This window comes from Chlamydotis macqueenii, chromosome 3, assembly GCF_036417535.1.
Source record: "Chlamydotis macqueenii isolate bChlMac1 chromosome 3, bChlMac1.mat, whole genome shotgun sequence".
NCBI lineage: Eukaryota > Metazoa > Chordata > Aves > Otidiformes > Otididae > Chlamydotis > Chlamydotis macqueenii.
Genome location: NC_141558.1, coordinates 126,731,080 through 126,747,159, shown reverse-complemented (window position 1 = coordinate 126,747,159; position 16,080 = coordinate 126,731,080). Strand labels below are relative to the sequence as shown.

Sequence of the window (16,080 nt, the reverse complement as noted above, 5' to 3'; positions counted from 1 at the left end):
TTCATTATGAGGCTCCTAATGCTACAGAAGTCCCAACCAACAATGTGAAAGTGAAATACTTTTCCAATATCTCATTGTAAACAGCTGCTATAATCAAGAGGAAAACAAAGCAGCCTTTGATGTTGTTGGGAAATGGTCCAGCGTACAAATAGGTTTGACAGTTTACAGATGAAATCCCAAAAGTCTAAGCATAATACTATGAAGCTGGTAAGGCATACAGCTATGAGAAAAATAATTTCTAGTAAACTACTAAAGGGTTTCCCTTGGAGATTCCCTCCCTCATCAAAGGAAAATAAACGATCAAATAATCAAGTACATCATTTATTCACTCAGCCATAGCATTTCTTTCATGCTCCAGCTGTCGGTGCATTGTGATCACTTGCAAGGTTAGCATGTAGATAAGAAAAGAGGTAAACTTTAAAGCACACCTGAATAATTTTAGGGAGCATTTCTCCTCCATTTTTTGTATTCTGAACAGCAGTTAAGTATTTCTTTTCAAGAAAGAAGGTAACAAGCCACTTAATAAAAACAACTCGAGCTGCCATATACGGGATTTTTGTGCTATAGACATTTTCATTGTTTCGTGTCGCAGTAATGTATACAGGTCTTGGTCTTACATCAGGAATATCTGGTAAGATAAAAAGAGAAGATATAAAGAAAATCTGATCTTAAAAAGAACTGCAATTGCTTCCAGACTCCAGTTAAACATATTGAATATGTCACAAACATTTTCTTCATATGAAATAACAGATGCGATGACTGACTTGCTCTTATTATATTAATGCTTACAGTCCTCCATAATTTTATTACTCCTAAAGAAAAGCAAGAACATAAAAGCACAGATCTTTCCTGAAGGTTATAATTTGTATCACATAAAACAAAGGAAAGCAAAGGAGAAGGGCCGCAAAAAGAAGGGCAAAATCTGAAACAAAGAACAGTTACTATAGCAATGTAAGTTAATTCAAACGTTTCACAGAGCTTTATTAATAAAGTACAGTGAGAAAGAGATCACAAGGCTGGAACACTCTATAGTGCGAAGATGAAGAAGAAAAAGGATACTGAGCGCACTGGAAAGATAAGTTAACAGGTGCAAAGAACACCGCACAAGCTGGAATAAAAGAAAGGAAACACATGGGAAGAAGTGGAAGATCACCAAAGGGAGACAGGTTGGATCATAACTCATTCAGATGCTTCAATTTAGGGAACAATCACTTGCACACAGCCGAGAAACACGGAAGACCTGGGCTTTAGTTGTGAACAACACAGTTGAAGTGGCACTGAGGTGATGTTAGACGCTAAATGTTAAAACTGCAAAGGACAGGAGTTAAAAGTCAGAGGAGGGAGGGGAAGGATGATGAAGATGAGGCCGCAGTACATCAGGTGAGGATTAACACCATCATTCCTATGGACTCCAGTACATAATTCAGTAGAAAATCAGGAAAAATGTGAGTGCTTCTGAAATAACATGCCCTTAATCCTAAAACTGTAGATGCACATCTCCATTTCCTTTTGTTTGGCCCTTCGTGCTCATTTTCTCTACAAGGAAACGAGAAGTAAAATAAGAGTAAGTTAGCTAGCTACTCCCTCACACGTGGGCAGCTTGCTGATTCTTTAAAAAATCCTGTCAGAGAGCACGTTCTGTCATCATCACACATCACAGAGTCCTCGCTCACTCGGTATAAATGCTGGAAATGTCCTTCGGAAAGGAGAGGCAGGCCAGCCATTATGCTGTGGTGAGCAGCAGCAGCTTCCTGGACTAGCTCAGAAACTCAAAAGTTGTGCTAGGAAATAATCAAAACCTGAGACAAGGGAGGAAAAATCCTCATTCAACGGAACTGTTGTGACATTCCGGGACGTAACGGAGATGCTGCTGAGAACGGTCAACGTTAGTTCTTTTTCTACTTAAAATTCGCTACTTACCGAGAACAGGCTTGTAGAGGTTGGTTAGCTTTGTAAAAGATGGAAACAAGTGGGGAAGATAGTATTTTCTAAACAAGGTAAAGAGAAACTTAAAACCAGTGTCTTGGTTCTCCTTATTCTTCCACTGTAAGCTTGCAGCCTTTGTCATGGAGTTGGAGAAACAAACAAAAAGCTTTCCATTAATGTGTTATACCGACAATCACTCCACATTGCATACCAAAGATAAACAATTACACTTTGACAAGAGACAGAAAAAATTAGCACTGTCCCAAAAAACTTTACAAACTGCAGTAAGAACCTAAGATATTACCACGAAGGCTTTAGCGTATCAGAGAAAGCAAGCTCATCAGAAGCCAGCGTATTTGTGCTGTTCTAGTGCAGTGAAGCACAGAAAATGTCATGTTCATGTTTATAACAAACCTGCTTCTTACCTGTAAATTCAGACAAAGTTGCTCTGGGTTACACTTTTATCACAGAGATGTTTGATATCAGAAATGTACTCAATGCCCATGTTTAATACGGTTGCACACACACAAGCAACACTCCTTTGCAAAATTCGACTCAAAGCACAAGTCATTTGCACTGACAAGGAAGAGTTTGTTGTTACATCTCAGTTTGTTTTTAAAGGTACTCTGAGATAAAAACATCTACATTTGTTTTTAACAGTACTCTGTCGTTCATGCACAGATCCACACCGAAGTCGTATGCATACTTTCAAGTTGCTCTTTACCAACAGTTTCGGACTACAATTCCTTGTAAAACTGTGCCAAATTTTGACGAAGAATTGCTCTTTTCATATTAAAACACCTTCAATTTGGAATAATTTACGTATAACCTATACAGGTGTGTGTTCCTTGTTTCTATAAGAAAATTCAATACACTTTCAAATAAGAAAGATAAAAGTAGACATCTCTACAATTAAGCACTTTCCACTGATGACTTAAGCCTTCCTGGCTTTTAATTTCTTACATCACTTCTTTTGTGAAACTGAAGTGAGCACTAATAGTGTTTATCTTTTGATATATACTTTAAATTCAGGCCTATCTCTTTTTTATTCCCCCCCCTTTTTTTTAAGCAACATCAAAATACTACAGGATTCTTACATTTTTTCTTTGCAGTAAAAGCTTAGAAAAGCTAGTCCAACTGTATATAGCAGATAACAAGTTCACTGACTCTATATGCAAGATGATAATTGGTTAAGTTAAAGAAAAATACACTTGTTTACATCTATCACATAAAATTTATTTATTTTCTTTTAAACACATTTTCTTACTTTAGTCGGTACTAGATCTTTTTCCAAATCTCTAAAAATTGTGTAACTTGCAACATCCTACTTCTGCAAAATACACATGTAGAGCTTGGAAACAAGACTACCGAGTTTTTGTCTCATTTTATTTGTTATGTAAATACACTGACTCATATTAAATTCTACCCAGTTGCAGACATAAATTTTCTTGAAGGCGTAGATTTGCACCATGTTCTGGCTCTGAGCCATCATTTTGCACTTGCATCAGACGATTTAAATCTCATCTCTTGCCTGTAGCAAGAAGGTCACTGCCCAGCTGTGCTCCCCTCTACCGAGCAACACAAACAAATCAATGTTGATGAACCACAATGCAATTGGATTTATTGTGTAGTCAGTTTTTTCAGATCCCAAACATGTAATAAGAGTATAAAAAGCATAATGATTTTTTTTTTTTTTTTTTAACTCAAGTGTTGTGAGACTCTGACATGTAAAACAAAAAGTGTCATGCAGGAAGCTGATTATTTCGTACAGCCATTTTTCAAAATAAAGCATTCATTCAAGATGACAAAATCCCTTCCAAATATCATTTTGGTTTTGCCTTTTGATAGAAGAAAATACATCTCAAAGTATTTAATTACCTTTTTTGTTAATACTGAGTTCTTTAATGTTGACTGTCTATACAGTTCCTACTTTATTTAAAATGTTGCTTAATTTATACTTTTAAAATATATACATTATCTTATTTCCAGTACCAATTAATTTGATCTATTTCTAATTAAAGTTGTTGATGTACATGTTACTTGCATCCTTTTAACGAACCTCAGAAGCCATCTCTCTTTTTTCATCTCTTTCTCCAGTGGTCCTTTACACGGCTTCTCAGCTCTGTATGTATCCAAAGTGAACCAATTGCATCTTTGCCCCCTACCAATTTTTTTCACCAAAAATGGCACGAGGAAATATCTTTGGGATTATTTTCCTTTTAAAAACAAGAATAAGAAAGTGCAGAAAACAGCTTCTTCCCAGGGAGGGGCAAAACCAGCTCTGTATAGATACAATGTAGACTTAATTTTCTACCACAAATACATTCCTCCGAATATGAATAGTTAAGAACACATATCCTCCGCACCTGAATTACCATGTATTTTAACAGCAGCTGAAGAAAATAGCAGGTTTGGTCTTCAGCAATTTTCTCTCCAGAGACAGCTGGCAAAAGTGGCGTTATTTCTTCCGGAAAAATCTTAGCTAAAATAAAAAGAGGAATGTTTTAAACATAGGAAACCTAACAATAGTTAAATAAAAGATATTTTCTACACGTGACTTCTTCCCCACAGGAAACTCTACAGCTCCGCAACAACCTCAGCGGAGCGGGGAGGTAATACACCCGCACGGAAATTCTGGGCATTTACTCACCGTCTGGTGAATTAGGAGGACTAATGAGGTTATCTAGTGTACGGGGACCTCGTGAGGACGTAATGGGTGGAAAGCCAGGCACAAGGCATGCAAATATTAATATCTGCTCTTCCGCACAGTTAGTCTGAAGCGCTTGAAGCCAGAGAAGAAACAATCGGATTCCTTCACATCTTATCTACAAGGAGATGATTTTGTAGAAAAAGATATTAAAACAAATTTGTAAGTACAGTAACACAGTTAAGTAGTTAAGGAAATGCAGAACAAGTACTTTCATCCCAGCTATGTGCTAGTGAGTCTTTCCATCATACCAAGGGTAATCACATAACTAATTTAATCATGAGCAGCGCAGGGTGGGAGCAAGCTGTACCCAAGGCAGCGGCACTCCGAGGAGACAGCACTCAGAAGCCAAAAAGTTCCAGGTCCACTCCCCTGCTTCCTGAGGCCAAACGCATCTCGGCCAGTCTCAAGGCTCAGTCTAAAAGGGGCTCTGAAGCACAGCAGCAAGTGTAACACACAGTGCCTCCTGCCCTACGAAGTCTGAACTCCTGGCCCCACACAGGTCAAAGCCAGCTATTGTCCTCAGCATCACTGGGATCGGAAGATCCTTGTGAAAACTAAGACGCCACAAAATCACCCAAAGTAGGATAGTCAGTAAGTTTACTAAGCTTATTTACTTTTTTTTTTAATTAACAAGATAATTTTAATTTCAGCAATATATTTAGAAAAATAAAAACAATGTTTATAACTCTTTGGCAAAGGAGAAATCAATACCTTTCATATGGTATATTCAGTGCTAGAGAGATCTGAAACAATAAAGTATTAGTCAAAATATATTGATACCTTCTCCAGGTAACTTTACAAAGGTCATTAGAACAGCAAAATGAAGATAAATATTAAAATAACCTAGGACTATAATAGTAAAATTCATGATTAAAAGGTGACTAAGTAAAATTACAAAGCCTAACAACCTGAACAACACTGATATTGGAAAATTGTAAAGTAATATGCTTCATAAGAATTAAAGTGAAAATAAATACGAATATAACATCAAAGAGAAATACCTTAAGAGAATTTCCAGTGTGCAAAAGTTTCTTCAGAATTGACCCTGGATTAGAGAAATTAAACAGACACGTATCAGATACAAAGATGGTCACTTTCCACCAGAATGTCTTTCATAAACTCCTACAGAAAAGGCCAGTTTAATGCCACTTACTATGTGGCCACCGTGCTGGTGTTATAGAAAGAGACAACTATGGGGTGAAAAAACCCAAAGTGAATGTAATTACAGTCACCGTGATCAGTGTTACAGGATTAAATATAATGTATCTTTACAGTGAGGTACTTTGGTTTTAGTCAGATGACAATTTCTCACATTATTTTCATTAAGAATGCAATATCTGGGGGAAATTTTCACTTACGAGATTTGGACAAATCAAGAAGCTCAACTTGCAGGATTAATGTATTCAAATACATTAATATTGACGATAATGAACAAAAAAGATGCTAGCCATCTATATAGCGTTCATGGCTACAAAAGACAACTATTAAAATTGCAAAATATTTCGATTCTGGTTTTAGAGATACCAGGCTAACTGGCCTTAACCTCAAATGTCTGACCTGAACATCAGACAGATCATACATCAAATGCTTCGAGTAAAAAATGTGTTTAATCCAATTCTGAGAAACGTAACATCACGTAGCTCTCAGCTGCTACTTCTCCTGTATTTGTGAGTTATGTGCATTCTTTAAATGTGATCTTTCTTCACGATCTCAGCAGTTCACAGCATTAAATGGAAATTATTGACACATATAGCAAATACATATCAATGCACATGAACATTAAGCAAAAAGCAAATCACAAGGTACAGCTGTAAATAATTGCACCGCCCAATTTTGTAGCTTATTTAGTGGACATAGCTAAAAGACTATCCAAATATGACTATTCAAGCGAAGCATAAATGTAAATAATATATGAGCTACAGAACAACTGACTAAAACCAATTTGTTCTGGACTAATTCAGATGAAATGGTAGTAAAGTGGTCAAGCAGATGTCTCCTTTTATTTTTGTCAGTGCTAACTGGAAATGTGACAACAGCCCTTTCCTTGACCCTTAACTTCCACTCATTATTTCTCCTGCAACAGTAAATTCATTGTTCTGATGGCAGCTGATGAAATAGCGCCGAAACCAAACCAAACAACAACAGAGAAGTACTACTTAAAAGAAATATAACCCCCCCCATAAAGCAGCCTAAAATTTACTTTAACAAACAGCAAAAAAAAATGCTATGACCACTTCAACAGTGTTCAGAAGCAGAATTTTCAAAGTAGTGATAAATCACAGATATTTCATTCAGAGGAAGTTATCAAATGAAACTACTTAATTGGATTTCAAGGCGCTTTGACTATCAAAATAAATGTATTTCACCCTGCAATATTTCTGTGCTCATTCGACTCGAGCTTTATTCTAACTGGTCAAACAAGGAGAGGAACAAATTTTGCTTTCTGGCTTCTGCACATGATCACAAGACATTCACTACATAAGCACTGTAACGCGCAGTGAATATTTTAATCATTAAAAAGTTAACTATGTTCAAACTAAAGACAATAAAACTTTTTTTTCCCCATAGCATTAATGTTCAAATCTAATTTTAAAATCTAATTGAAAGTCCTATGCGAGCTAAACATGACAAGTGTTCAGAAAAATTAACCTTGCTTTTCTTATTTAGATTTCCAAAGTTCGTGACTAAGCCAAGCCTGTTCAATACCTACTACCTTTACACTTAAGAGAAAACAACTCTAGCAGAAGAACATTAAGTGCTTTAAGCCAAGCACACCAAGTGCCTTAATGAAGCTGGCAACTTAATTGTGTTCTTTTTTATACATGTGTTGCAATACAATCTTCTGCTCTGTGCTTACGAAGCCTTTTTCTGCAGAACTTGTGCCCCACAAAGCATGCAGAATGGAGAGGAGACTAAGGAAGAAAAAAAAAAAAAAAAAAAAGGGCAGAGCTTTAAACTCCAAGACTTCTCTCTGCAGGACTCCTCCTGTTCCTTCCCTTGCTCCAGAAGCCGGAACACGTACAGTAAATCCATAGGAGTAGGGAAAGAACGGACAGACCCTGTGTTTGACCAAGGGAATGCCATCCATAGGTATCTCGTGTCTGTCATGGCCCATGTCGTATTCGAACGTGATGCTTGGCAAATCCTCCGTTACGTGAGGACAGTGAAAGACAGCTGGGGCTAAACTTGCAGAACTACCACGTATTCTTAATTCCACTTATCATGCCAGCACAATTGTGGGCCACTCATTAAAAGAAAAAAAATTATCAAAAAGAGCTACTAGAAAGTAGATATTTTTGTCCTTAACGTCTTTCCTTCACTATCCCAGCTCTAAACCAGAAATTCCTCATGTAACTCTCACGAACAGTGCGACAACGGAGTGTTTCACAAAGACTAATGAACTAAACTGCACAGGGAGCAGAGGAATAGCAGGGAAGAAATTAGGCTCCCGTTCAGCGCAGCAGTCCATGGTTTGCATTCAGTTTAGCACAGCCTGTGCTCAGCGACCAAGCAGGCACCTGCTCACAGCCTAAGTTTCACAGAACCAACATCCAGGAGGAGGCAAGGGTCAAGTTCAACACAGTATCTATCGTCAGGCAAAGAGCAATATTCAGCGCTACAAATTTGTACGGGCACCTCATACATGATCACTTGCAAAAGACTGTCATAATGCAAATTTGCAAGAGAGGCACATAAAGATTCCACAACCCTCCTCAACCTCAATTTTTGGTGTTAGTCTGTGAATATAAAGGGAGAGCTAATTAGAGAGAGGTGTGCTGGTTTATAACCCCCATCATCCTGACAGCTTCTAGCACATGAAAAAGAAGAAAGGGAAGATGACCCAGGTAAATTCAAGAATATAAGAATTTAAAGAGCATTGGTGCAAAATAAAAACAAAGCAGGCAACCAAAACCACACAAAACAAGGAACACACTGAGCTGGTACAGCAGGTAAAAAGATTTTCCATATTTCTCAAGAATTTTCAGCTGCAAGTCTCGTATGTAAGTGCTATTTGTGTATGGGCAATACTAAGGGACTCTGCGGTTAACAGGATTTGCGGAACCAGGGAAGTGACTACAGAAAACATCAATTTTATTTGTACTAGAATGTTTTTAAACCATTCCTTCTTACCTATACTGCGAAAATGCCATCGATAAAAAATCCTCTCAGGTAGTAGCTGCAATATTTTCTGCAGGAAAGAAAACTAAATTGTCAAATTTTCCATAATGAACTGACTCATTCAGAGGATACAGAGAAACTAATACACAAGACACAAATGAAATGGTAATATACACATAGAGAACACAGTAGAAAGCAAATATATATCATAGGAAGGACTCCTGCCCATTACTTTACTCTCTTATTATGGTGAAAGATACTTGGAACAGTCCTGAATAAATACCATGACATCGTCATGAACCGCTTTCCCTTTCCCACCGCCTTGCAAAACGTTAGTATGCCAGAATACACACTGATTTCTAACGCAGAAGTTACAGATTTCTAAGCAGCTCCCTTTGAGTTACACTTTTCTGAAGTGTCTGGTAATGAATCCTGTTAGACTAATACAGTGCAGATTCCGAGCCTCTGTGGCTGAGGTCTGTCTTTTCATCAGCTAACAGGCTCTGCTCTCCCGGCCAAGGCAGAGACGAGCAGCAGTGCAGTTATTTTCCCTGTGAGGTGATTTACCTGTGCTTTCAGCTGCTGAGTGAAACCCAGCCAAATTACACAAAGCTGGACTACTTTATTTCACAGCACATACAGTTAATAAAGCACTTACGTGGAATAACATGTAATGCTCTGCCTCTCTGGTTTGGGACTGATCCTAACAGAGGCAGATCAAACAAAAAAAAAAAAAAAAAGAGTCTGTGGTCGAACCCATTCCCCCTTAGTTTTGTTAGGCTACAGGGCACCAACAAAGCAAAGCAATTTAAGCACGTGCTTAAGCGCTTTCCTGAATGGAGTCTTACAGTCTTAGTTGCAAAGAACAGCTGGGGCTACCAAATGCTGTTCTTCGGTAGCTTTAGGGGATGGCTATTAAATAATCTGGACAAATCAAAACTATTTGGGGTTCTTACTTGGGTAAATATGGATTTTAAAAGGACTAAGTTATCAGGCTCCAAGATACCTTTTTTTTTTTTCCCTCTTTTTTTCCCCTCTTTTTTTTTTTCCTCTTTTTTCAACTATTAGCAGTATAGAATAAGGCTCACCAAATAGGTGTATTAGTAGTACAGGACAGCTAACTTACTGCTGCTCAGCATCTCAAAAAAAGTGAGAGAACAAACGTGGTTTCATGTCAATTTCACAGAAAGATGTATCCGATTTTACAACCTTTCAGCCATTGAAATATTAAATTAAGAAGATACACTTAAAAATGAAACTAGTTTTAACATCTACTGTTGGAAAGAAAATTAAATTAAATTATTAACAGTCAAGAGTTCCTTGTAATTATCAAATAAAATCACTGGAACAAACTTCTGCACAGCAAAGCGACATTAAGTTTTCAGAAATACTACATGCAGGATGCAAAATGAATGACAAGTCACTTAAGCAACGGTGACCCATTTGTTGGTCTTTTGCACATAAAAGCTCACAAGAGGAAATAAAGAGTCACAGCCAAGAAAGCAAGAATTGGCATTTGAGGCAATCCTTCAGAGACGGCCAACACATGAATCATTATTGCTGTTAAAAACAGTATGCTTGAGAGATGGAGTAAGACAGGCTTTTTTTTATTTTTGACAACAAAGTGCTTCAGAAGTTATATACGACACTCAAAATAGTCTTTTTGAAAATGGAACATTCCTTTCTCCGTGGCAGAAGATGGAAGTCATGACAAGTTCATAGACTTGGGGAACTAGACCTCAGGTCACAGAGGCAGACTGGTCTTCCTTCAGATCTTTGCTACAGCACACGCTCCCCAAATAGTATTTGGCACTTCTAAAAGTTTACCCAGAATAAAAATATGAACCGGGCACATCCCTTCTGTGTTCTCATCGCATTGTTTCAGCGTTACTCCCACAGCTCCCTCCCCAAAGACACCACGGCAGTAGGTACCAAAGGAGCAGAAGGCCGGTGGCCAGAGGTCTAGCTCCCCATCCATGGGCAGGAGGAATGCGCTTGGGATGAAACATCTGGCTGGCTAAAAATGAGGCCATGATTCACACTGGGGCTTTACCTGGTAGTTAAGGACCATGTTTCTGCCAACCAGATTGCAGGATCCGCAGACAAAGAATTATCATTATCCATCTAAATATTAAAATACTGGCAGCTCACCACTTTTCAAGACTACTTCTGACGTTAATTTTTACCTAACTTGCCACAGTGCAGAAAGGAGCTTCTAACCCAAATCATTAATGCTTTAGGACACCGCAAGAGTGGTGGCACTCCGCACGCAGAATTCGGTCTGGATCCAGGCACGTTAGACTGATCACACACTGCACACCCAAGGCGCGCAAGGAAAGGCTTGCTCCATTAAACAAAACCCTAACAACAACTGGAAACAAAAAACAGGCTGAATTCTCAAGTATCAGAATATACTGCAGGGAGGAACCTTCAGACATCTTCATGTTTACTATGAAAAACCAGACAAACACATATATATATAGTTTCTACTGTTTAAGTCATTGTAACAAGTACAGTAGATAATCAGAGCAAAGCCAATTTCTTTTACAGGCCACACTACCCAGATACTTTCAGCTTGTCTTTGGATGTAAATTATCTCTCATTTGTTTCAAAACACTAACTTCTGAGAACCAATTGTATTAAACTTCCAAAAAAAAAAAAGTATCAGAATGTTCTATTTGAAATTTGTCAAAATCTGGTAATACTACTAGCAAAAATGTGTATCTTGAGAGGATACAGTAAAAGTCTTTATCGTAAAACACAAATTGTATTTAGAAAATACATGTCTACTTTACTAGAAGTCTGATCTATGCTTAAAGACCAGGCATGGCATACTCACGTACTATGAACAGAAGTTTGTAAAAGTAATCTGATGATGTACAGATAAATTTCCCTTAGCTGACAAAAGAAACAATACCTATTTCCCATGAGCTGCAGCAATGATCTTAGAGTAATTTTATAGTTCACACATCCCAGCTGATTCAGGATCAAAACAAACAGCCACCACTTGTTGGCTGTTTCAAAACACAATGGCACATTGCGGGAAGCCGAGGTTAACGTTAATTGGGAAAGGCCAGAGGCACAACGGCACGCAGTAAAGGCAGGAACTTACATCTTACACAGTGTCACCTAAACTTGAATGCAAGGTTCATTTCCAGGCAGTGAACTATGATAAGGTGTAAGCTGCGTAAGGTGGCAAAGCTGCATAATAAAGATCGGTTCTGAAAAAGAACTTAATAACAACTCTCACGTACGAGTGTTGGTGAATTTTAGGTCACGCCCAGAGAAAACCTGGAAAGCAAATACTCTTTTAGGAGTACAACCACCACCAGGAAAAGTAAACTTAAATTGCATGAAGCTGGGAGAGCTGGGGAAGAAAAGAACACGCACAAGTTTTTTCTTTAAAAAAAAAAAAAAAAAAAAAAAAAAAAAACAAACCACAGAATCAAACACCCTTGTCAGGTGATTGAATAAAAACAATTCAAGGGTTGAAATAAATAGTAAGAGGACAGAAGTTCCTGTCTGAGGAAAGCTTCCATACCCCAAAAATCTTTTCATATAGCAAAAATTGAGACCCTTAAGTCGTTTCTCATGTTGTTCTCCTTTGCACCATCTCAAAACCAGGAAAAAAAAAAAAAACATGTAGGGGTGCACTTTGAAAAAACGCAAAGAAGTGATTAATCCCCTGTTTAGTACTGCCCAACAGTAAACAGCAGTCACTTTTTACAAAGCAAATTAGCCTGCTAGCATCACAGCTACCTACTGAAGATATGAAAGCTTCGCAGCAGATTAGAATGAACACAAATAATCTCAGTTCAGAGTCCATGTTTGCTCCTGCAACGCAAAAATAAGTTATTATGGTTAAAAGTCTGCACTAGTAACTAAAAACTTTTGAATGTTACAAGTTAATTTGAAGTAACGGCTGGAATGCCTTTTCACTGGTAATTCTCCCATGCGTGCATCGGAGTCCCCGGACTAAGACGGTGTTGCAGCGTGACCTAAGATTGCATAAGTCATGAACAGGCTCCAGTTATTGTCTGCTCAACTTTGCGTTGCCAACAACATTTTCCACACTCTCCCAACCCCGGTGTTCTAAAACCACGTATTGCTATTCCTATAAAACAAATGACAGTTTCTTCCACTCCAGCCTAGACTTTCAGCAACACCGCTGTGAATCCCAACTGGCTATTGACATCTTGTTTCTAGTTTCACAGTACACTAATAGGAAATATTTTAAGAAACCCCACAGTGCAAAATAATATTGCTTTTTCAGAAAACACATAGATCTATTTAATACTTAGTGCTTTGCTGCATCTATATGGTAATCCATTATAGCACACTTGAAATAGAAATTAGGTATTACTACTGATCAACACATCAGGGTATCTGTCAGTTCTTTTAACTGATTATCCATAGTTCTTTTTCTTCTGGACTTCCTGCATGACTAGGAATAATGTTAGGTTTCAATCTTACTTTACACAGGATGCTGCTTTATGAAAGATATAGCTCTCTATTTTATCAAAGTAAAATAAAAAATACTAAGGTTTGTATTTCAATTGATGCATTCTGCCTTAACCAATACTGAAATTTATTTTAAAACATCCTTTGTTTTTGCCAACTTTGCAGAATCATACCAGGACTGGCAGCTTTGTGCCTATTCCTGTGTGCTGCGCTACCCTGTTGTAGAACACGGAGAAAGCAAAGGCTGCTATCATATCTTACACCGAAGATCCCTATGGCCTGAATGTTTTCTGGCTTGAATTTCACAAAAGTGAGATGATAAGCATTGTTGTTCTGCCTTCCAGAGCTACAAGCAGCTGCTCCACAACGGGCTACACAGAGTCTCTTATTAAACAGCAACAAAAATAAACGGGTTCTCACTGACTGAGCATGCTCTCAGAGGCAACGTCAACGACAAGCTCAGAATAATGTTCATTCCAAGAGAACGGATCCTGAGGAAAAATAGCTTTTTCATTCCAACCTGGACATGATAAGGAGGTTCTGTTAGTCTGTGGCAGGTGCATCTACTTCAAAGGTACAATAGCTCTCCTATGCCTCTATGTTTATGTACTCTTTGGAGGTATCTCCACAAGAGTTTCAGAGTGTTCAGCTACTAAAATCTGCAGTAATTTAGAAATTTTCCAGCTCTTATTAACCGATCAAGATGAAGCCAAGAGCCCGATGAAGTTAGTGTGCCTGCAGCAGTTCAATCTAAATGAAGGGATACTCCATTTATTGTATTAATAAATTATTTACAGTTATTCGTTGAGGGAAAATGTCTGCCCAGAGCACACAAGGTACTTATTCTTGCCCTAGGCATAACACTAAACAGTAAGATCTCTGAAATCGAACATATGCACCATAGGGGTAGAACTTAAAACAGAATGCTGCAAGAACAGCATGAATGTTATTTTAAGAGCAATAATAGATGAACTGATCAGAATTATGGTAGAACGAACTGTAGATGGTCCAAAGAGTAATTGTCCATGTGCAGGAAAGAAGGGCTATAAGCAATTTTATTGCTATAAACAAATAAGCTCTTTTTACTCTATCAGAGCTTGAGAATCAGCCAACCGAGTCTGTGTGACAGACCGGAGGTTGAACAGGGGAAGCGGCAGTCACAGCAGGCACAGGGAACCGACCAAAAAGCTGTAACAGAACCTGTAACCGGAATGTAAAGCTGCGACTCTTAATGGTAATTTGATTTCAAGTGTAAGGTAACCTGCAGATGGGGAAATTAAGCCACTGAGCTGTACAGACATGAGGAAAATGCAAATAGTAACAAGAAAGCTAAATAAAGGGGAAAAGTTAAATACAAGGGATAACCCCAAGAAAAGAGAAACTAGGACCTGCGGCAATAAGAACTCAACAATGACTTGACCTGATTATTCCTTGTAAATAATTTTACAAGTACTTTTCACATTGGCCAGTTTCAATACACAATTTATTTCTGCAGAATTCAATTTTGTTCAGTTTTATTCAAAATGTAACAAGTAATTAGGAGCAACATCCTAAGAGAAGCAAACCACTCTAAGAAAATGCTACAGATACAGAAGAATATCCTTTCACACATTCAGAAAAATAGCAACACAGCACTAACATCTTCTAAAAGATATATGAATCAAAAACTGCTGGAAGCTTTACCGATGCAAGTTTTTAAGAGATTGAAAGTGAATGGCTAAAAACCACCACTGGCCTTGTGATTCGTTTTGGGCTGCTTAACTAATACTGCTAATTCAGACAGCAGTCTATATAAAGTAGACCTACAATGAGATGCAGTAATTCGATATTTAAAATAGCCCCACCAATCTTAGCTCAGAATTAACCAAAATTATGCATTTTAAAAATCATATTTATGCGCATTACTAGGCAGTTCAAAAAAAGCAGCATACACTCCTAAGCTGCGGCGCTGCGTAAAGCTATCTGGTCACCCACCAGCACAGCAGGTGCTCCCTTGGCAGATGCAGTGTATTTACCGACTATGGTCTGTAATCTACTTCTCAAAAGGGCTGCTAACAGACTACAGCCAATTATAAACCTGTACTGAATTACCATTAGCATTTGCAGAACAAGTAACTTGTGCACATCTGCAGTAAATTGAGGCTGTACAGCTGCTTCTGTAATCGTTACGTTCGCGTTCTGATAGCAGAGCAATCCACGCTGCAATGGATTTATACCACATCTTAATCTTCTGAGTGTGCAGCCATTTGTAGTGGATATTTAGATGTGCTCTCTGTTAAAACCAGTACTGCTACAAAATAAGGAGCTCAAGGTATGGTTGGGCAAGTTCTAAGAGTTTATTGATTATCATCTCTGGAAAAACGCTTAGTGTTACACAAAGCCAAAGCAGACCATGAATTTGAGTGTGTCTGCTGCAGAGGCTATTAGCACATTCAGATGCTATTTTACATCCACTAAATACTTAAACCCACCTGCTGTGTACACACTCAGGATACTCCAAATCAGACCTAGGAATGACAGATGAAAATTTTGCTGCTGATCTTCTAAGGAAGGTCAAAACAGACAGCTCTGTCTGGTCCTGTTTATAACCACAGCTAGCCTCTCCCCACTTCAGCAGGGCAAGCGGCATACAGGGGGAGGCCAAGCTGGACAGATAAAAGGCTCTGGAAGCATAATCACAGCAAGGCCAGTATGAGTTACGTTAGATACCTTTCCAGAGTTATAATTCTGTAGATTCTTAAAAAATATATAAATAAATAAATAAATAAATAAATAATTGTGCTTACTCTGTGTCCAGGCCCAGGGACTTACACCGCTCGCATTTTCACCAAGTTCCAGAAACCAGAAGTTCCATACAAAACATG

The 16,080-nt window shown here is 38.1% G+C and overlaps 1 protein-coding gene across 6 annotated transcripts in view; it reads right to left on the bottom strand.

Moving 5' to 3' along the window:
* RALGAPA2 (Ral GTPase activating protein catalytic subunit alpha 2) overlaps nucleotides 1-16,080 on the bottom strand; it is a 121,811-nt gene that overhangs the window by 94,787 nt on the left and 10,944 nt on the right. For all 6 annotated transcript variants that reach the window (XM_086744341.1, XM_086744342.1, XM_086744343.1 and 3 more), the window contains exons 4-9: nucleotides 8,768-8,825; nucleotides 5,638-5,681; nucleotides 4,577-4,751; nucleotides 4,293-4,408; nucleotides 1,921-2,059; nucleotides 429-628 (exon numbers count right to left, since the gene is read on the bottom strand). In XM_086744341.1, coding sequence (XP_086600467.1) covers nucleotides 429-628; nucleotides 1,921-2,059; nucleotides 4,293-4,408; nucleotides 4,577-4,751; nucleotides 5,638-5,681; nucleotides 8,768-8,825 — 732 coding nt within the window. The remainder of the gene's footprint in view (nucleotides 1-428; nucleotides 629-1,920; nucleotides 2,060-4,292; nucleotides 4,409-4,576; nucleotides 4,752-5,637; nucleotides 5,682-8,767; nucleotides 8,826-16,080) is intronic.